This window comes from Gamsiella multidivaricata (assembly GCF_025024155.1).
Source record: "Gamsiella multidivaricata strain RSA 2152 chromosome Unknown BC939scaffold_62, whole genome shotgun sequence".
Lineage (NCBI taxonomy): Eukaryota > Fungi > Mortierellomycota > Mortierellomycetes > Mortierellales > Mortierellaceae > Gamsiella > Gamsiella multidivaricata.
In genome coordinates this window covers 104026-126293 of record NW_026251770.1, presented here as the reverse complement: position 1 = coordinate 126293, position 22268 = coordinate 104026, and the positions used below count along the sequence as shown (strand labels likewise).

The 22268-nt window shown below is 49.7% G+C and overlaps 4 protein-coding genes across 4 annotated transcripts; 2 read left to right on the top strand and 2 right to left on the bottom strand.

The window, feature by feature from the left end:
• Positions 1–2469: 2469 nt before the first annotated feature.
• BC939DRAFT_505831 (uncharacterized protein) lies at positions 2470–6653 on the bottom strand (the record flags this gene model as incomplete). The annotated part of the gene is made up of 3 exons (XM_051560721.1): positions 2470–3947; positions 4041–5759; positions 5873–6653. The coding sequence occupies 3 exons, from the start codon at positions 6651–6653 to the stop codon at positions 2470–2472; spliced, it is 3978 nt and encodes a 1325-aa protein (XP_051409225.1).
• Positions 6654–9319: 2666 nt separating this feature from the next.
• BC939DRAFT_460414 (uncharacterized protein) lies at positions 9320–9668 on the bottom strand. The gene has a single exon (XM_051556873.1). The coding sequence runs from the start codon at positions 9587–9589 to the stop codon at positions 9335–9337; it is 255 nt and encodes an 84-aa protein (XP_051409224.1). The 5' UTR covers positions 9590–9668; the 3' UTR covers positions 9320–9334.
• Positions 9669–10889: 1221 nt separating this feature from the next.
• Positions 10890–11946, top strand: BC939DRAFT_266370 (uncharacterized protein). The gene is made up of 2 exons (XM_051551100.1): positions 10890–11188; positions 11288–11946. The coding sequence occupies exons 1-2, from the start codon at positions 10978–10980 to the stop codon at positions 11743–11745; spliced, it is 669 nt and encodes a 222-aa protein (XP_051409223.1). The 5' UTR covers positions 10890–10977; the 3' UTR covers positions 11746–11946.
• Positions 11947–15614: 3668 nt separating this feature from the next.
• BC939DRAFT_460405 (uncharacterized protein) lies at positions 15615–20720 on the top strand. The gene is made up of 5 exons (XM_051556872.1): positions 15615–16777; positions 17148–17230; positions 17336–17976; positions 18160–18848; positions 18968–20720. Exons 1-5 carry the CDS (start codon positions 15877–15879, stop codon positions 20512–20514), a joined length of 3861 nt encoding a protein of 1286 aa, XP_051409222.1. The 5' UTR covers positions 15615–15876; the 3' UTR covers positions 20515–20720.
• Positions 20721–22268: the final 1548 nt, after the last annotated feature.

The window sequence follows — 22268 nt, the reverse complement described above, 5'->3', positions numbered from 1 at the left end:
GAAATGATCCGTTTTGACACTTCTTCGTGCCATTTTTACTTTCTTCCTCGCCGCTTCTGGTGTCCACTCTTCTGGGAAAGCTGCGCGATACCCAATCATTTCAAAGAGAGAGGAGGAGGAGGAGGGGAAGGGGGAGGGGTTGATATTTCTAAATTGTCGGCCCCCGTCTGCCAGAACCCGAAAGGAAAAAAATATACTGGATTCTCATTCCTGTCCCAAAAATTCTAGCATGCAGGATAAGGTTGCGCTCCCAAGTTACGGCCGTCGATGACATCTCTCGGCATGAGATCCAGTTTTGGACGTTACACATGGTACCACGTTGAGGTTCACTGTTTTTCTTAAAGTGTTCATTTCTTTTCTTACCCTCCTGAAAAACACTTGTGCGGACCCCTGCAAGCTTGGCTACCCGCGTATCCGTTCTATAATAGTGCCAAGGAACACACATGAAGAGCCTCCGCTCTGCCCCAACCTCGCGAAGACACGCTTGGTTTCTCATCCGAGACCCAAGGACAACAACGATTCACGCTCCACTCCCCCGCTGCTGCCCACCCGAATGATACTCCTTCACACATGCCTCGACCGTGATGTGCATCTCTATCGCCTCATGCTCCTTCTCTTGGATCGACAACCCCGACCCATATCACTGGGACTCCCACGCCCTCCATCTCCGCATACACACCCCGCTGGTATCGCCGCGTCCCACCCTTGAATTCGCGCTCGAGGTCACCCAATGGGTCGTGATCGCATTGACAGATCCACGCTCGTTGCCTTGGAAATAGACCAAGGTGGAGATATTGAGGTAATTGAGGATCAATGTGAAGATCGCGTCGACGAGGACTCTCCGGGAAGCATCGCACACTTATAGGAGCGGCCCTGGAGCTCAAGAATAAATGGATCAGTCAGCTAGAGAGGGATATTTTGTAGAAGATCAGGGAGAAACACGGTGGACGTGAGGAGTCTGATATAGTATCCATATCTACCAAACGATGGACATTCTGTTGAGTAACCACCATATGCACATATGAAAGAGAAAGCGACCTTCATTATCACGAATACGCAGATGATGGTTTTTGAAAGTGCATAGATCGCAATACAGGCGTAAGTCGGATTTTTGTGCACGAGGGGTCGCGTTGTAGTCGTTCGTCTGCGTGAAGTTTGTGGTTCATACACAAGAAGATCCAAGAGATGATGTTGAAAAGATATGACGAGCCCGTGCGCGTGCTTGATCATCCTTAGCTTCGTTTCGGAGACCTTGCTATCAAGAGGGTCTGTCATGAAGGTAATACATTCCAGAGAAAAAAAAAAATCAGACGTGTAGAACGCATGTACCTACTCTACTATTCCTAGCATCAATAAAGTCCACTCCCCTAATTAAAAGGAGGGGGATCAAGTGTTTTTTTTTTTTTTTTTTTTTTTTTTTGGAAGCCAAAGTCGACATCTCGCGTGTGATTCTACTCCTAAGCCTTCAACGCGCTACATTGTTAGCTACACATCCACAAGGAGGCAGCGAGGACAGAGGATTGTATGTAAAGAGACTTCAAGCAACTGCGAGTCATTGGGAGGGGGTGGTCGTTTAACTGCCATGGGGGCGAATTTGGCTGAAGACTGTTGTGTTATGCCCAATCCAGTTTTGTCGAGCCGCTCCTAGAGTTCGCGCTTTGACCGATGCAACATCCACACACACACGATTCAATTGGTCCAGAATCTTAGCGTTTCGTAATCCGGACTCGAGCACATCGAACACACGGAGAGGGGAAAAATCTCAACGAGAGCACTTTTTTTTTTCCCAATCGATTGTTCAAGCGGTCTATGGAACCAAACGCGTCGTCTGCATTTTCCCTTCGTCCCCCCGCATCGGATCTCCCCCCTCTTTCCCCCCCTTCTCCTGAAAACGGCTTGGTGCGACTACCCAATTGGTCATTTCTGGCATAGAAATTATTGTCGATTGATGAACTGTCTGCGACTCGGGCGCGTCCGAGATTAAATCCTTGTCGGTACCAAGCAGTAGGGGGTCTCGCTTTTGGAGGAGGAGGAGGAAGAGGGAGAAAGCGGGGATCAAGTAGCCTTTTGCTCGGCGTAGTTCGAGAATAGATCCATGTCTCAAAAGGGGTAAGGAGTTGAGTTGAGTTGAGTAGAGTGAGAGTTATATTAGATTTGCTGTCGCGATCATGGAGACGCCCACAAAATTGCTATGCGTAGTCCCCCCCTTTTCCTAAGAGCTTGGGAATGCTGATTACAAATATTCGCCCGGGGACGAGATTTTTTTTTCTACGTTGTGGTCGGTCCATGATTAAGCCCTGATACAGAAACGAGACCGTAAATGAGGATACTCATAACTAACTGAACGAAGGAATGAAGTACAATAACACTGTAGAACGAGAACGAGAGCGAGAGAACAATAGTATCAGCATTTATTTTATTTTATTTTATTTATTATATTTTTTTTGAAAAAAGGTGTAGTGTAATGGCTTAGACATCCTCCAAGAGCTCGTCTTGCTCTTCTTTATCCATCGCAATATCCTCCTGTTCTTGCTGTCTCTCTCCATGAACAGCACCCCTCGGTACCACACCCGTCGGGCTCGACCTCTTAATTGTATCTGCAACAGAGATAGAGCTGTGCTCGCCAATCTCCATCTCTTGGTCCTCATCATCCTGAATCATCTTTTGCCCCTGGATCACGGAAGAAGCTCCAACGGTTCTGGATGTGTCATCCAACTCATCCTCCTTATCGTCATCTCTTAATGCGATCCGACTCACACCTTCAACGTTTACATCTTCCTCTTCCTCCTCGATATCCCCTGGAGTCTGCTGCTGCTGCTGCTGCTGCCCTTCCTGGGCCATTACCGCCTCCTTCGTCGCCTCCCTTTGCCCCCCCAAGTCATTCGTCCGTTCCTCTTCGTCCTCGATATCTTCAACTCCCTTTGGTTTCAACATCAATCCAAAGTCCTCTGAATGGAACGAAGCAACCACATTGGGCGGGATCAAAATCCTCCACCCTGCAGTCTCGACTCGCGTAAAGAGCGAGTAATCAATACCCATCTCTTGCTGATCCTCAAGCAACACATAGGACGATCCTTTGGCCACTCGGAAGGCCTCCAAAGAAGGGTTGGACGTTTGTGAAAGACCCAGACCGACGTCTGCACGCTTGCTGTTGCTGAGAGTCGTATCATTACTCTTGGCAAGATAATTCATGCCAAACACTTGAACCGCAGGAGCCGAAGTTGGAATCGATGGTGGAGACGTGACAGCAGCAGCGGCAGCAGTGACCGCAGCGACCGCAGCCGCAGCCGCAGCCGCGGCAGCAGCGTCTAGACCTAAACCTGTGCTGAGCGAGCCAACTAAGTCCTCATTGGTAGTATCAGACGGCGACGCAGAATCGGAATCTGCACGACGCTTCTTCAATGAGCTACCAAAGTCCGTTCCATCGGGCGATGGGGACCGTCTGTAGCCCAAGACCGACGATGTGGATCGATCCAGAAGAATATCGGGATGCGAATTCGAGCGCTGGATCAACACGGACGAGCTGTCTCCGTTGATGTCGCTGCTATCCTTCGAGTGGTTGCGCAAGTTGGACGCGGACGAATACGACTGCAACGAACGCGGCTGTCTGATTTCAATGACGATTTTGGAGCTCTGGTTGAGCTGCAACGCTATGGCTTTGGATGTGTCCAAGGTTTTGGTTTTGGGCAAAGCGTTGGTGGAGGGCTTGGATTGGCTGTTAGGGAAGCACGTCATCTTGATCGAACTGCGGGGCATAGCTGCGTTCAAGTCGCGGGGATCAGAACTTTCTCGGAGAGAGGACGGGGACAGTTGGTGTGGAGACTGACACTGGTACTGGTGTTGCTGAACACTGGTTGAATAGAGGTTCTGGTTAGAGCTCGATCGGCTGAGTGGCTGCCCCAGGCTCTTGCGCTTAAGGCCCTGAGGACGCGCCCTTGCGATAGGACCTAAAAGGTGACAGAGACAGAGAACATTAAAAAAAATTGAACTCTAAAATGGGGGGCCAATTGCCATGTTCTTATAATATAATGGGCACCTACGTCCATCCCCATCGATGTCCTGATAGTCAGGAGACATATCCCTGTCATTCTCGTTGTCAAAGCGTTCCCTGTCCTCCTGTCGAGGGGTCTGGTAATAAAGGCTTGACGAAGAATAATGATGTCTCAATGGAGGTTTGCCCTGTCCCATGGGCATCGAGTGCGAGTACCGCATCGGCTCAGCCTGGGGTGCTGCCAGGTTGTGCGATACTCCGTAATTGCTTCCGCTACCATTCATCCAAGGGGATGAGGCCGTAGATGCAGGATTTGAGGATCCGGAGCTTTGGTGTTGTGAGGATCTCATCGGCGGAGTTAGAGCCTGCCGTGAGGTATCGTCAGTTTGATCCGCAACATCCAGCGGATGCTGACGCGTCTCCATGCCACCGTTGGGGGAGCCAGACGGGTAGTGGGGCCGGAATTTTTGCTGTGGTTGCTGTGGCGGTTGATGCCTTGAAGGGCCCATTGCGGAGCTTGGCGCAATCATCGTGTTTGCGTTCAATCTCTCGTATTTTTCACGATGCATTTGCGGATATTCATCGACCTCACTTGCACGACGATCATAAGGATGAGACAGAGGCGAAGGCAGAGGTGGCGGCAATCCAGGATGGCCATTGCTGTAGGCGTGGCTGGGATGGGGCTGACTCATACGTCGCTGGAAGTAGCTGGCTGCACTATTATCGTCGTATCGACCACCAACAGAATGCGCCCGAACAGGTGTGTGAACGGAGTCATGAGCGGAGCTCGAGCTGGGACCTGTGTTTTGTTGGTGGTACGTTGACTCGCGGCCCGGGGGTGATCGTGGGGATGACGAAAGTGCTGGTGAAGGTGCCTCGCCCATGTACTTGGAGCCGGCGACATTAAGCACAGGAGACGGGTGAGAAGAGCGACGGTCCGCTCCTCCATGGTACTGAGATGAGCCTCGCCGGACCACCTGGCGCTGAACTGGACGCTGCTGTTGTTGTTGCTGGTTTGAATAGTTCAAACCACTAACGGTTCCTCGCTGTTCACGTTCTTGCTGCTCCAAGTACTGCTGGTGTCGCTGTTGGCCAATGTTTGGATGTGAGTGCGAATGATGAAGCTTGTGGATCTGTCGACCTGCTGTCGATAGAGGCGGCTGTGTGCCCGTTGGTCCCTGATGACCGTAGGAAGAACGCGATCGGTAAAGCCGCGGATCTTCACTGTCCATGGGGGGCGTACCGGGGATCTGAAGGTGACCAGAGTGGTTTGATGGAGGCAGCTGGGTTGGTGGGTCATCGTAATCCATCATTGTAGACTCGTCTCCAGACATAGACGGGCGTCGAGGCGGCGGCTGTAGAGAACCCCTTCGGCTGGAGCTGCCTTGCTGGAAGTGATGTGATAGCGAAGGCCGGCGCGAGTCTATGGAATGGGGTAGTTCATCTGTCTGTCTCTCATCATGGGCCTGGTTACTCTCTTGCTCCTTATCCATACGCTTCGTTCTATCCGAGGTCACCTCTGAGCCAATGCGAGGACTACCCTCAGCCTTGGTTGAGGCGCGCCGAGGCGTTTTGACAGCCGGAGGCGGCGCAAGTGCTAACACGTTGTCTCCTGGGCTGGTGGCAGACCCCGGCGTACTGGAGTCTGGCAAGGAGTGACCGTAAACGACCCCGGCAATCATATTGCGGATCTTAGACTCTGAATACGATTTGTTGCAGATCAGACTCATAGAGACAGGCGGCCGGCATTTGAAGCGAAGATTTCCGTCTTCGGATTGACATGGAAAAGTAGAGCAGAAAGAAGACTGTAAGATGAAGTAATAGAAGATGATGTATAACGTAGTCAAGATATACCAAGGGAATGGTGGAATTATTCTTTACCTGACATTCCATCACGCTGGATGGTGTTGCGACAGAAGCATTTTGCGCAAGGAATCAAATTGCGGTACTGCTTAAAGAGCGCAATTGTCTCCTCCTGGAGCGCAGATCTAGGAAGAGTTGCTGTCATCGTGCGAAGCGAGGGACGCCTTGAGGACGGCGCTGTTGTCCCTGCAGTAGTAGGTGCATCCACTGTCAAGCTAGAGATCACAGGGGTGGAATCTGAGTTGCCTTCAGAAGCTACCTCATGAGCAGTGTGGACAGCTGAAAAAGATGTGTCTACGATCGAATGACCCATTTCTTGCTGCTGGTGTTTCTCATGCTGCGAATCACCCTCTGGAGCCGGCTCACTCGATGCAGCGACTGCATCTGCCGATGTTTGATCATTCGAGTCGTTGCTTGTCATCACGATATCTGGCGTGCTGACAGGAGAAGGCGTTCCAGGGAATCCATGCTCAGATTTCAGTTTTAGTAGTTGTTGGTGCTGTTGAGGCTGAAGAGATTGTAAATAGGGGCTATGCTGCGTCCTTGGGGTTGTAGGGGAATACATATTGGGTGACGTTGATGTCTGTGGTGCTGGCGCCAGCGGATGGACTGGCGTCTCGTCATCATAGTCCATATGGTCGTCCATGTCACGCAAATGTGCCAAAGGCGAATCAGCTACTTCGCTATGTTGTTCCTGACCATTTTCCAGCATCTCGGCTAGCTCGGACTTTACGACGGATGGCAGTTTCTTTGCTGGAGATTGTAATCTGGGATCGGAAGGCTGTCCGTTGCCAGACATGGATGATTGTGGCAATGCAGATAGCATGGTGCTAGGGTTGCTGTAGTGGTGCTGCGTGATAGGGGAGGTGTATAAAATCGCGTACGTTGGGATGCAAAGGCTAGGATATCAATTAGTGATAGTAATGTAGTAGCGGCGATGACTAATTGAATGAGAAGAGGAGGTCGATTAGAGACTGTAACGAGGGAATGGAAGTAGGGAGATGAAAGAGGTTGGAAGGAGATGAAAAGTGGTCGGTTGATATAGACCGTACACCTGCACAGCGCAACTTGAGAGGGATTGTTCATATTGTAACGATAAAGATAAACCAAAGGGCTCCACCTGCACATTGAATCGCGTATGAGACAGGACCAACAAGCACCAGCGTTTATCAAGGGATAAAGACCATCCGATGTAATGAAGAACACGAGAAAGCACGGCGGGGAGAGGAAGTGAGGGGAGCACAGTACATGAAAAGGTGGGAACGGGGGTAGGAGGGCAGGCTAGGCAATCAGACAGGCGGAAAGGTAGGTACGTAAACAGGAGTGCAAGTGATTACATAGAAACGACCTTGTTACTCCAATTAAGATGGTCAAGGTGTTACAAAAATAAAGGTAAGGGGATAGTGCAGATCTCCTTGCATGGTATGGCATAAAAGAAATGCAAACATGCATGCCTCTTTGTATTGTTCTCCTATCGACCATTGGCTCTCAAATGGTTCGGATACTCCTCGAATAAGCCGTACAGCACTCATTGTTAAGGATATTTTAAACCTCGCTTAAGACGGGGAGCACTCGGCTCCAGTCGTGAGCAAAGGAACCGTGTAGGCGAGGATGGGATTGTTAACCCATAGGCAGCGCAAATATTAGGTGATTAAAACGATAGAATGGATATTCATGTCTGGGACAATGATTCGCCCCCTATTGTATATCTTAAGCATGCACAAAACCGTAGTAGATTGAGGCTGACGTGAAAGAGGCAGTAATAGAAGGGGCGTATGAAGTTGAGGGATGATGATAAAGGAGACATACACTGGACAGGGTCTAGGGACACAGTGCAGAACGGCCATGAGCAGATCGCCTTTACTGTAGCTCTCAAAAAAAAAAAGGGTGACGGGTGGGGACCTTACCGAAGACCGAAAGGAGGGAAGAGGGCCAAATAGGTTCGAGTGTCACTTGGTGGCAAAGCGAAGAGAGGCTCTGCACTTCGTGAAATAAAAGAGTTGCGTGGAGAAGAATTAAGAATTATTTATAGTAGCCTTGGCTGAATAAACGAAGTTGGAGGGAGGGAAAGGGGAATGGGGAAGGGTCCTACAATGGGATTTGAGGAGGTGGCCAATGCTCGGACGCGTCAAATTTGGTCAGAGTCGGTGCTGGTGTTGGTGGTACGATGGTGTACAGGATATGATATTGGCGGCAAAGGCGTGATATTATTTTGAGAGAAAGAGGGGACAAGAAGTGTGAGGTCCAGAGGTTCAGTTCAGACTGCAGATGTGCGAGAGATGGAAGCAATATAAATGAGGGGGCAGATAAAGAAATAAAAGCGAGTTGCTAATTCTGGAGTGGGGGGCAGAGAGAAAGAGAGAAAGAGAGAAAGAGAGAGAAAGAGAAGGAGGAGGAGGAAGAGAAAAGGACGTTTGTGCGTGCGATTGAAATATGGAATGCAGAAGAAAAAAGAGTGTCGGAATGGAGGGCCGCATTCTTGAAACGCAAACGAACAAAAGATGTGGTAGGCAGTAGGGGGTGCAGAGATGGGGGGTCCTGTCTAGGACGGTCGGGTGCACGAGAAGGGGTGGATCCCCTTGCTGCACGATCGGCTATGGCTAAACGAGGGGGTCAGGCAGTCCTACGGTCTGCAGTAGACCAGAGGCTATTTTAATGCCACTTTCCTAGATACATGGTGACGACTACGACTACGACTACAAGACTATTACTATAGACTACACAAATGAATGAGGGGGGATGGATGGACAAAAAGGGGTACCAGGGGACCAGGGGGTATATTTGTATACCCATCAAGGGTGCACCCAGCTCCCTTTGCGTCATTGTCCTTTGTCATGTTGCCTTGACGAGCCATCCCTATCCATCATCCTGCTCTTGCCTGTACAGCATCATGTACACCGGGACCGGGACCCAGTGCGCTGACAGTTGCCATAACCCAAAAGCGATCTAGAGAAAAAAAAATAGAAAGGCTACAGCGGTGGAGCACTTGCGCATGGCTCCACGTGTAGATGGCTGTATTAGTTTACAGCAGCATGTACGACTGCTTCCTTATGGTTTGCTGGCTCGTTTGTTTTTAGATTGGCCAGAAAGCGTATTGATAGCCCTTGAAGACCCCTCGATCCTTGTTCCCTCGTCGTATTCAGCGCTCTACCATGCTACTAACATCCATCTGCCCCTTCAAACACAAAGGCGTGGCCAGTAATGTGGTCTTCTCTTTCTGTTCCCTCTGCCATGCCCCGCATCCCCCCCTACCCCCTACCCTACCCCCCACCAAAAAAAAAAAAAAAAAAAAAAACCATGAAAAAACAACCTCTCATTCTGCCACAATGCCAGGGTATGGTCTGTTCGCACATTCTCCTGTTATTATCTGGGAAATATGAACCACACAGGGGTCGCAATATCAGACTATAGTAACAGATTCAATTCGACGTGTAGGGCCACGTCTTTCTTGCATTGTGGGCGCCCACGCAAACTCACGGTTCAAGGCCATGATTTGACTTTACTCCTTTCCTCACAAGGCTGTATACCATCACACCCGATACCAAACCCCTCTATCACCGTAAAGATGAAGACGACTCTGGCTTCTATGCGTCTACTGGCTCCACCCCGGTGGTCTCTATCCTCTACTATCGTCGATGAAACGCCGCTCCTTTTTTCCTGTGCAATATGGTCATACTGCTCTCCAGATTGCACTAGCAGCAGCAGAAGATGCACCAGCAGTGTACTTGTGCACATCTCGCAGACTAGACCGTTTGAGGGAATAACGCGTACCCTTGAGCGCAATTTGTTCCCATTTGCATGAATGCGAGCTACCGTGAAGGCGACCAGTGCTTAAACCTTAAATATCTAATGCGCTGGCTGCATGACCTAGTTTGCCATCGATTTAAAGGACCATCACCATCTTGCATTCCTACGCTCGATTTTGTAGCATTCTCAGTGATCATCATTCTCCAAGAGCAGCTCCTTCTCTTTCAATGTTGCCCATAACTAAACGACAAGACACTGATAGCAAGAATAGCCATGATCGAAACAATTGCAAGAGATTTTGTATTTTTTATTTTTTTTAATAGGACATGACCTGAGAGCGAGGAAGAGACAGAGCGATTAAAGAGCATGACAGCATGTCATCTACCAAGAGGAAACAGACGACTGCAGCAGCGAAGGCATCCCTCTGGCTCCAGACGCTCTCCTAATATTGCGTTATGGCTGTTCTTCCGGAGCTCCCCTTGGCTTGCATCGGATCGTCATCGGCCTTTGACCGCACCAAAAATCTTTATTGGAGGAGCATGGAATGTAAAAAAAGATCCCCGAGTAAGCGATACGTGTAAGTGAAAGAAGACGAGAGAGAGAGAGAGAGAGAGAGTTAGAAAACAATAGAGAGAGCGGAGAGAGAGAGGAGAGAGGAGAGAGGAAGGAGGGAGTGGGGTGGAAGAGAGACAGCTGGAAGGAGTATGTATGGGTCGCAGTGAAGTGAAGACGATCTCATCAGGTGTCTTTTTCTCCTTGCCTCCTCTTCTGCATAAACGCTCGCACTCCCTCTCTTCCCTTTTCCCTTCCTTTTCTTCTCGTCCACATCCAACACTCAACAGCATACAACATACACCTCCTGACCCTCAAGTACTTCCTGACCCTATTCACTGTTCACCCACATCGCACACAGCCAAAACAGAAAAAATGTCCGATCCCAATCCTTCCAAACCAACGCCCTTTGCCCAGTTTTGCTTCTTCAAAGGCCTGTCCCACTCGCTCTTTGAGGACGACTGGATCAACATGGTCGAATCCTGGCAGGCCATGGTCGCCGTCAATGCGCCTATCCAAGAGCTCGCCCACAACATGGCCCCGTTCTTCGCGAATGCGCCTCGACTCCTGCCTACCTTCCACCGATACATGGCCTGCGCCGAACAGGTAAAAAAAAACCCCCCCCCACCCCAGGTTTCAAACGGATGACTTTTTTAGGCCCAGCATACCCTCTGCTTTTAGCGCTGCGCGTGACCTTTGTGCATTGTGGGAAGACAGTCCAGTTAGTGCTACGCCCACTTTGATTGGTTAATTGACCGTGCTTTCTCTTGAATTATGCGCGTGTGTAGGATCCAGAGTTCCTCTCGACCCTTACCACGGTCCTGATGTCGACCCCTCTCCTCATCAAAGTCCAGCACATCCTGCACTCGCCCGAGCGCTTCTCGGCCTACATCCTCGCCCTCCAGCTCGACAACCCCTCGGCCTCCCACACCCAGGTCATGCAGTCCCTCCAGACGTTCCTCTCTGGCATCCCAGAGGATAAGAGGCTCCAGATCCAGAAGGTCTTTGCAGAGGAAGAGGTCTCGGATTCGATGGGTATGTCGCTGACTCCTTCTTTGTGTTACCTCATTTGCTTGGTCCTGTTGCACAAAGTCGACCTGTGCGTATCTAACACACATCTCTGTCTAATTTCAGGCCTTTCCCCCACAACACTGGACACCGCTTTGCAACTGCTGCATTCAGACACCCAATTGTATATCGATATTCTGTCCGCTTTGCAGCTCAACCAGGCAGAGAACATGCCATGGGAGGAAGTCGTCGACAAGATCAAAACCCTCATCGATGTCAAGAAGCCCCATGCATGGGCTGGCGTCGAACAGTTCCTCCAGGGTCTGCATTGGGGTTCTCAGCACGAAGAACCTGCCACACAGGCAGCGGACGCAGAGAATGATGATGATAACGTTCTCGAAATGATCGAGGGTATCGACTATTACCCTGATGAGGATGAAGAGGAGCTAGAGGGCGACGACTACGACCAGCACTTTGCGGCCTTCCTTAAGGACGTACAAGAGATCAATGATGCTCAGGGCTTTGCGGATGATTTTGGCAAGATGGGTGTCGCATACAACCGCCAGGCTATCGAGTCGTGCTAAACCCCTGAACACTTTTTTTCTTTTTTTCTTTGAAGACGGCATCCCAACTTCATTTCCAGACTTCAGTGATTTTTGCCATTCTCAATATCTTTTTCAATACCAAAGAAATAACTCTCAACAGCTGAAATGTTGTGGACAATGAAATCAGCAAATCTCAGCAACACACAGCAACTTGACACTCGACACACACACACACAAACGCGACCGACCAGCAACCAGCAACCAGGAAACAAACAAACAAGCCAAACCAAAAAAATGTAAATACCCACGCGTTCATGGAGGAGGATCTCCACAAAGACTTTCTCCCCTTCCAACTACCAAACCTGAAAAAAAAAAGATACCCTCACTTTGCGAATTTTACTGCCGTATTTACGTTTGTTTTGCTTCATTCTGTTTTGTATTCTATACATTTGCCGCGTGTGTTCTGTTTGCTAATCTTTGTAAATGTAGCCCAACTGTTGCTTTTCCCTTGCTCCTTTTGATTGTACCACTACATTTTGAAAATAAAAAAAACCAGCTATCTTTCGATACGCGCTGAATCTTTCTTTTTAATCGCCGAATTGTTTCCTTACTCCGTCCTTGTTGGATCGTACGCGACGCGTCAGACGGCTTTTCTTGCAATTTGATTACCTGCTCCATTTTCACGAGTGACGAACAAAAAATAGAACAGACAGATAATGGAATTTTCCCAAGAGCGCATAGAGCAAGATGGTCGTCTTTGATCATGGTCCTTGTGAAAGTAAAACCGAAAATAGAAAGTGGCACATGAGCACTGGTGAGTTAGTGAATGACAGTGTGTATGTGTGTGTCCATAGCATAAACTTTAATTCACATGTGCTCATATCGGGAAGTGGGGCTGTGTCACCATAGGTTCCCATTAATTTAATCTTTGCACCGCTGTCGTTAACCCTAGGCAGCAGACACGACGGGGGTAACTGCTCCAACCAACAATAGAACCACATATTATTAGGGTTGATGATGCTTCTTGATATCATCGCTGGTGCTCAATGCCCTCTTCATATTTTTTTTACTCCGCAAAGCAAATCGTCCTGCGGCTCTGGACATGGGAGATGTCCCTACCTGCATGGGTTGTTTTAGTTTGATCCGAAAAGACGGTGAGGAGGAATGGGTGTCGGAGATCGTATCTTTCCCCCTCGATAGACTACAGAGGGCATAGACTATGGAGTATAGACTATGCACATCCAGATCTGGGCATCCTTTAAAGCAAAACAACGCAGGTGACCAAGTTTGCAGTCAAGCCAACCCGAGGGCAGCCGCTGAATAATTAATACCTGACTTTTTTTTTTTTTTTTTTTTTTTTTTTTTTTTTTTTTTTTCCTACGCGTCCAAAAACAGCCCAGAACGCCATCGTCCCAGCCCTTGATCCCAACCTTTTTATATCTCTGCCCTTGCGGAGCACCAATGCGTAGATACGAATCAGAGGCCTTCACTCTATAGTTTACTTTACTGATCTAACTCGAAGTCAGCGTTTGCGAATGTGTGGTTCTTCAGGATCAAGGCGCCTCCCCCTGCTTGCTCAGCAAAAAAAAAAAAAAGCATCCAGACCCACTACCGCAAAAGCTCCAGGCGCGTGAAAAAACAACAGCAGTTGATTACTTCACAAGAGCCTTCCCTCCCCCCCTCCCCCCTCGCTTTTTCATGACGGAGGTATTGCTTGAGGCGTATCAAGGTTTTTGTTTGTTCACATTTTGATGTCTCTCCATGACAACAAGGAGGGAGGGGCTCGCTTTTTTTCATTTAATTCATTTTTGATGGCAAAAGGGCGATTTCAATACGCAACCGTCAGTCGTTGACAGGTGTATGTTTGAGGGCATGAGTCCTCGTGCTCTAACTTATTGGGACGGTTATTGTGGGGTAGAAGTAGGTGAAGAAGGGGAGGGGGGGGGGGGGAAGGAGTGGGAGATCAGTTGAAAAGCATGTATCGCTGCAGATGTTCGTGAAGCCTGGATCCATCGCCCATCTCACGTATAATGACGATGACGGGAAATTATTAAGCGTTGCTATATAGTAGGCCAGCACATATGGAAATTGCCCCACGGTTCCTGAAATGGCCATTGTCAAAATGACCCACGATAACACACGGACGGCGAGAGAGAGAGGGAGAGAGCTGTAAACAAACGGAACGGAGAAATCAAAGTGGCCCGAAATGTCTCTAGAGAATTTCGACTTTCTAGTATGATTGAGTATGATTGCAATTACGCACGAGAGGTCCTCGGAGAACGTCTGTATCCTTTGATCTTGTGCAGGACATACTTGGGGCAAAATGAACAAGTAGACCAACAAAGGGCGATAGAGAGAGTGAGAGAGAGTGAGAGCGTCGTAGGATCCGAATTAAAGCCGAAGAATAAAAGTGCCACAAATACGGAAGTTCTTGTCCCCGAGGAACACGCGCGTCCATCTTTGAGAGGCGCACAGGCTTTTTTTAAAGGGTTTAATGAGGAAGGTACTGCCGTTCATTCCCCCCCCCCCCCCCCCCCCTCCCCTAAACACAACCTCCTCCCCCTCACTGGCTCTACGTGTTAAGTAAGGTGCGAGGAATACAATGAAGTGCACAGGAACCTTGACAGCCATCATCGTCCATCGTGGACCTATCCCTCTAACAGCGATCTAGTCTATTCATCCTTGAACAAGGAAGACGACGCTATCGGACAAAAAAGAAAGGCCATGTAGTTCTACATACGTATGGTGTGTACTTTATTTTTTTTTTCCAGCGTTTCCTGAGTCAAACCAAGAGCTCGCTGGGTAGTTCAGCCTCTTCCCTCTTTTGGTTGGGACTCGTAAGAGATGTCATGATGGTTCCCCAATGGCATGGTGATACGCCGGAAGAGTATCCTGCGTATTTCTGGTCACACAAGCATGAGAGACGGAGGTGCTCTTTGCGTAAAATGTGTACATACACAATCTGTACTGTCCTACCCAGAGGGGAGGGGGGGGGCCAGGGGCCCCCCTCATTATTAAGTGCCAAGAATAACTGCGCGTTTTGAACTGGTGGAGTGCAAAAAAAAAATAAGGATTATTAAAGTCGAACGACCAGTTTATTGCAGTCTACTTTGTACAAATGAAATGAAGATTGCAGTTGAACCAAAGGTCTTCTTGTTTGTTTTTGTCTCTGCAGCTTTTTTTTTTATTAGTCCCGTTGTAGGTAGTCTATGTAGGTTCCATTGTTGGGGGAGGAGGGGGGGGGGGGAGACTATCGGTCGATCGTTGGTGGGAGAAAATCAGAAGAAACAAGTTTCATGAGGAATTATTGTGCATAGATGGGTATGGGCGTCAGTTCAGCAACTGCAGCAGCTACACATCTCACGCACACGCCCCCCCCCCCCCCCCCCCCTCCCCCCCATTTACATTTACCCACACGATAAAGTCTAGGCGAGAGGCACATTCATCTTCTATGGTACGATCACGGCGGCTTGAGGCATGGACCAAGGAGGTCCGGACAGTGTCTACATTGGAGTGAGGCGGACATATACGAGAACAAAGTTTGTAAACAAACACAACAACCAAAAAAAAAAAAGAAAGAGGATGAGAGCGGGTGAAAGGCTAAGATGATGAGAGAGCGAAGGAAGGAACGAGTAGATAACCGACCGGATGCTGCATGTAGCTGGCGATAGAAGGAACAGGGGGGGGGGCCGAGCGAGGGGGAGCAGGGCCCGGAAGTGATGGTGCCAGGGTACCCGAGGTCCCTCCTTCTGCACTATTATTACCCGCACCAAGCAGTGGACAGCCCTGCTGGTCGACACGACCTAAAAACCACACACACACCCGCACTCCCTCACGGACACAGTGCTCTCTCTCTTCGCTTTCTCGCCTTCTCTTTCACCTCCCTCCCATTTTCACCTTTTTTTTTTTTTTTTTACTTCCTTCCTCCCCTCGCTCGCTCATCTTTCTTCCCATCTTTTCAATCTCCTCCCTCCCCCTACCTCGCTCTCTTTCATCCTCCTCAGATCCGATCTCATCCTGCGAGCGAATGATCCTCAACAGATCATCCCCATCCCCTCCATCCCCCCGCCCGTAGACTGTTACTCTTTCGTCTCCTATTTATATTCACACTCCACTCCTCTCCACTCCCCTTCCCTCCACTCAGCACCTCCCTCTCTCTCTTTCTCTCCTATGAATCCATATCTTGCTGCCTCGGCCACCGTGGCCCCACAGCCCCATTCCTTCAATCCCTCTGGTCCCAATGGTCCCCAGTTGGCGTCCTCGCCACCACAGCAGCCGCAGCAACACTCCCTCCCCTCGCAGCTGTCCCTTCTCCAGCGTCAGCAGCTGCCTCAACAGCAGCAGGACCAACGCTCACAACAGGACCAGCTGAGGTTCGAGCAATTTCATCAAGAACACCAACATCAACAGCAACTGGCATCCATCGGCGCTAACAGTATCATGTTCAGCAATGGTCCATTGCAGCAACAGCAACAGCAGCAGCAGCAGCAGCAACAACAACAGCAGCAACAGCAACAACAGCCGTACGGTGCCTATACTATCAAACAAAACTGGGACATCCTCACCGGCCCCAATGCCATCGACGATCCCATGGCCCTTCAAATCGGCCCCGACGGCACGCTGGTGACACCTCGCTGGGATGCCTATGATCTCAGCAACCTGCCGCCTGTCCAGATAGCCCCTCGGGCCAAAAACATCAGTGTCATCCCTCGCACTCCGGTTGATTATACTGCACAGCAGCACCCTATGTTATTACAGCGTCCGACATATATGCAGCAGCAGCAGCAGCAATCTCAGCAGGGAGGACAACAGCATATCCCATTAGGAGTTTCGGAATCAATGGGGCCACAGCAACAGCAACAGCAGCAGCTGGCGGCTAATGGGCAATATTTATTCCATGCATCATCACCACCTGTCCCCACTATATCCACGACGGAAATGGGCACGATCTCCTCTCAGCAACATCATGCCTCTTCGACGTCCCCCGTCGCCACCTCAGGATACCTGCAGACCAGTTGCTCACCAGAGATGCCCATCAAGGCATCTCCTGTAGAACAGCAGCTCTCCTGGGGTAAGTCCAGTGCACTCCTGCATAAAGTCTTTCATCCTGCTCTTATCTATATTACCCTCGTTGTTGTACGATCGTTCTCTCGGCTCGGCTGTTCTCTTTTTCTTTGCAAGGGGATGGCAGTATGTCCTCTACTCGCCCTTTCCTTCATTCTCTATCCATCACTGCCTCTCATCCTCATTCTTCTTCAGTACTAGCCGTAGTGTTGACCCCTCGATATGCTGATCCATGCTGAATCATTCACCTGCCCACCTCCGTCTTCATTTTTTTTTTTTTTTGCTGTGCTTACGAGATCATTACCTTGGGATGTTTATTCTGACTGACGATTCCGTCTGCGTCTTCTTTTCCTTTTCCTCTTTGCTCCGATTGTTAGCCTCGTGGGAGGAGGCTGCTTCTCATCAAGACGATGCTTATACTCCAGCCCATACATACGCTAGTTACGATGAAAGTTCACGGGTGAGTAAACGGATCTGTTGCTTTGTGAGCTCCTGTGTCTGTCTAGCCAAGCATAGATATACATGGCTGACCGGTAGCTCTTTGTTTCCTATGCGGTGGATGTAGGAGGACATTGGCACGAAGCACTTGAAGGTGTTTACCTCTTCCAAGAAGGACGACGATGGCGAGTTCCGCAAGGGTCAGCAGTTCTACCTCAACATTCAGTTGAGCCCAGAGGACCGTGAACGGTATCATTACCTCAGAATCCCTACTGAGAACATTGTCCTCCCATGCAGGGCAGATAGCGCCGGTCGTATTGGCCTCAATCCTTCCGGAAAGAGAAATGCCCAATCCATGTCCATGCCCACCAGTGCCCAAGAGGAGGATGTCTTGGCCTTGAAGCTGACCACGTTTTTGGAGCCGGAGCACCGTGTTGTGGTGCCATGTGGTCGCTGCAAGGATAAGACCCCAGAGATTCTTCGGTTCCACCCTGGCGTCAATGGCAAGCCCATGATCGATGAGAACGGTATGGTTTCGCTCCGCGATGGCCACGTCAAGCTGATCGCCTCTGCTTGGTGTGCCAGTACATCCCATCACCGTGGCCCAGGCACAAAGTTCAGTTTCCAAGTGGAGTTGTCCGGCATGAGCCGCCACCAAGTCGAGCCCGTGCTCGTGTATGAGGGACGCAGCGACGAGGTCGAGATCTATGCTAGCCATGGACGTGACAAGGGCACAAGGATTGCCAATAAGAACCTTGAAAAGGCTGCGTAAGTATATTTTCATTACTGCTGGGAGAATTGAGAGCAAATCATGCATACTGCGTGCTCTCTTGCTCTGCATCCCGCAGGGGGGAGGGGTTTATAAAGTCGCTTGTGCGGCGTGTTACGTTCGATGGTGGGTTCTGTAGCTGACTCATTTTTCGTACTCTCTCTATGGATACCTTCCAACAGGAAATCGCATTCGCCACCGTTTTCGGACCGTGGCCATACTGGCCCCCCTTCTCCGGCAAAGACGACGGCGTCGAGTCCGCCCAGTTCACCCTCGACCACGTCAACTCATTATGAGACTGGCCCCGCAAAGAAGCGGAGGGAGGATCCGCCATTGACGCCTCCGATGGCCGATTCTGACATGCCACCGACGATCAGGAGTTTGGAGCCCAGGAAGGGCCCAATCTGCCGTGAGAACCATGTCATTATCATCGGATCCAACTTTTCGCGGGGTATGACGCCCATGTTCGGACGCGAGTATGGAACAGTCGTTGACATCAACCCCTTTTACATTGAGTGCACAACTCCAAGATACCCCACCACCGAGACTGTCCGCATTTGGATCTATCATAACGAAAACTACATTTCAACCGACAAGACCTACGAGTTCACTGATGAGCAGGCACAGAGCGACATGGAACAGCTGCTGAGGAACTTGATTCAGGATGGTGAAAGTGGTGACGCTGGCTCATACTTGTCGCTGCTGGAGCGTATTGCGGGTCTCCCGCCCTCGACCGATATCTCTGGTCAGACCCAGTCCAATGGCTCGACCATGCTGCACAACTCTGTCTTTCTCGGCTATCAAATGGGAATCAACCTGCTGATCGAGGAGGGCATTGAGCTGGATATCGAGGATGACTCTGGACTGACAGGTAAATTTGATGGCTCTTTTTTTTTTTTCCTGTTCTGTGTCCATAGTGGTTTTTGGCCCGGAACGCAGCTTTGGCCTGATTCTGATCCCCCCCGTCTATTTTTTCATTTTTCAAAATAGCACTCGACTATGCAATCTTCACCAACAATGTTGAAATCACGGAAGCACTACTCCTGGCTGGTTCGATGCCCTCCTATGAAAGACTGGCGACACTGGCCCTTACGCCCTCGACTGAGATGTCGAATCTTTTGTGGAACATGTGCGGCGTCGAGATTTCAGAGCGTCCACCATCAGGTGCACTCGAGGTCGAGGTCACGCCAGCGACCGAGATCTACAACGAGTCATCTGCAGGAGCACTGATCCAGGAGATCATTGAGGAAGAGACAGAGGCCAGGCTCGCATCCGATTCGCAGGATTTTGATGAGCGCATGTCACCGCCACCATTTTCATCCTCTGCCCCCGCCTCTGAACATCCCAGGGCGACGTCAACGAGGAACCCTCGTCCTCTCTCGATTGCAACGGTCGTGACCCAATCCACCGGGATGATGTCGCTCGCGCCCACCATGTCTACGATGGCTCTCTCCTCCACCTCCTCCACCCAGTCACGGCCGCCCGTTTCCCTCATGGGTGGGCGTCCAGCAAACGCAGGCACCAAGGGCGGTTTGGAGAACATTTGGCTGTGCGCCAAGAAGGGCAATCTGACTCTTGTTGAACATCATCTGCAGAAGGAGCCCGGTTTGATCAACGCGCCATGGAAGTTTGATGGTCGTTCCGTGCTCAGCAGTGCCTGTGCTTCGAGCCAGCCACATGAATTGGTCGAGTACCTGGTCCAGCGTGGGGCGCAGGTTAATACTGCTGACACGTTCCACAAGCGGACGGCACTCCACACGTTGTGTGAGGAAGGTGGTCTTTCCCAGGATGAATGGCGTATTGTTGTGTCGCAAGCTGATCAGGATGCCAACGAACGGGATGTTTTGGCGGCGATGCGGTTCCTGTTGGACCACGGAGCTGTTGTGGACGCCAAGAACCACTGGAAGGAAACCCCGTTGATGCGTCTCCTTGCCGGGCGAGACTGTCCTCTGATGGTGCAGGAGCTGTACAGCCACGGTGCGGACTCGAGACTGAAGAGCTCAGGCAATGCGTACCCACACGGAACAGCGCTATGCTACGCTGCGTTCTATGGCCGTATCCAATCACTCAAGTGGATGGTCGAGAACGATATGTTCCTCAATGACGAGGCCAATGTCAAGGAGGCGATTCGATGGGCCAAGTTGAGCAAGGGTGAGTCGTCTCTGGGCAGTCCTGGGGCGCCTGTTGTGCAGAGCGCCAGCATGGCCAAGAAGAAGGAGGAGCGCAGGGCCGAGGCGGTCCGTTTGCTGGAGAGCTGGTTGGGCGAGAATGGTCTTGGCAAACGTAAAGCCCTGGCCATGGAGGTCACTGCTCATTCGGGCGATGATTGGTGGCGCCGGATGAGTGGTATCGTCGAGGAGGTCTCTGGCAAGGTCAAGGGAGGATCCTCCGTGGATTCGAACGTCCACAAGATGCCATCGGAGATGACGCCGCTGTGGAGGGAGGTTCAGGTTCTTGCGGACAGCTTGTCGCAGGGTCCGGACACTGTCTCTAGCCCTGGCAATCGAATGAAGTGGTTGACCATGCTGCGAAAGTAATTTTTTTCTCCCTTCCCCCCCTCTCTCCCTCTCTGCCTCTTTCTTTCCGTGCTCTTTTATGGGGGGGTTTTTTTTTGTTGTATCTAGTTTAGTTTTTGACTTTTTGTGCCATATGCCGCCATTTTTTGTTGTTTGTATAATGTATTTTAATCATTCTGTCCCCCGCCAAAAAATAAAATAAAATAAAATAAGTTACGAAACGAAAATCATTTCTGTAGAGTGCTGTCGCGTACCACGACCGGAAGGATCAGGTCGACTCTTGGACCACCCCCCTTGGGGGCAACGCGTGCGATCGTTACACAAGGACAAAAGACACATAGAGAGAAACCCCCCACCCCCCTAAAACTGTATATATTCCATAGTTCTGTATCTGATTTATTATTTCTCCCACCTAGTGTTAGTAACTTGAATACAATCCTACGCTTTCTCCCCTTGACTTTGGTGTATCTACCCCTTCCTTTGCTCTGTTTTTGCTCTGCCCCTTTTGCTTAGAAAAAGGTCATTCTGACTCTGAATAAGCATAGGTTCACGACAGGTAGCTATGCGTGTTCAATAAAAAGGAAGGAGGGAGATGTTAAAAAGGTCAAGACGATGCATACGTTTTTTTTTTTTTTTTTTTTTTTTTTTTTTTTTCTTTTGTGGTGGTTATGCAAAGAGAAATGCCGTACTATATTTGTTGTTGTATAGTTCACCGGAGTCAGACACCTAAATAGGCTGTACATATATGTTCTTCCAGCTGTACGTTAAACCTAATAGGTCTTCGAATCGATTCGACTCTCCGGGGAGGTGTTGATTTATAATGGTGATGAGGAGTCCGTAGAACTCAAATGTATAGAGGAGGAGGGGTCTATCGATGGTATAAGAGTAAATTGAGGTTAAGCCTTGGATACGGATACTTGTAGGACTATAGGTACATTATTTGTAATGACGGTATTCAAACCAGAAAAAAAAAAAAAAAAAAAAAAAAAAAAGAGAGAGAGAGAAAGGCGGAGAACTTACGTTGCGGACCAAATTGTTTTAGCATACAGCAGCTATAGCTTTGAAGGATATGGGTATCCAAACGGATTTTCTAGACAAAAAAAAAAAAAAAAAAGTTCCAAACAGAAATTGAGAAATTGTTACTCATCTAAGGGTTATCATTCGACTCGCCGCGTGGATTCAGTATAGATCTTTGTCCCTCGAAAGAGCAACCAGCCTTAACGCAGTGTGCGACCATGAGGGAATGGGGGGATCGTAAACGGCTACCGTAGCAGAAGGAATATTTGGACATACCTGGTTGAGACTACAATACCGCTTAGATCAATAATACAATCCCTTAACGACATGGACTAGAGGATAAAAAATAATAACAATAATAAAGGCCCCGGCCCTATTCCATGTAATAGACATGTTCTCGCGGGCGGCTACCAGGTTGATGTCGGAATACCAGGGGCTACCAGGTCGATCTCAGAATACCGGGGGATTGAAGTTGGTCCCTATTCGCAATTCCTCCTCGATATTCTTCTTTAGATAATCGAGTTCCTTAGGCGAATAACGTGGTGTCCATCCCAACGTACACTGGCTTCGCTCCTGGAACGACGTTAATCTCATGCTTCCATGACTCCATTGAAGTCGAGATGTGTTTTTTTGTTGTCGCGTATTCAGAACGTCGTCTTTTCTCGCCCTGCCTTGACGCGGTGCAGATGTTGTTGTTCCATCCATTGTGATGTGGTGATTTTGATTTGTATTTGTCCATCGTTGATGCGTAAGGAAGG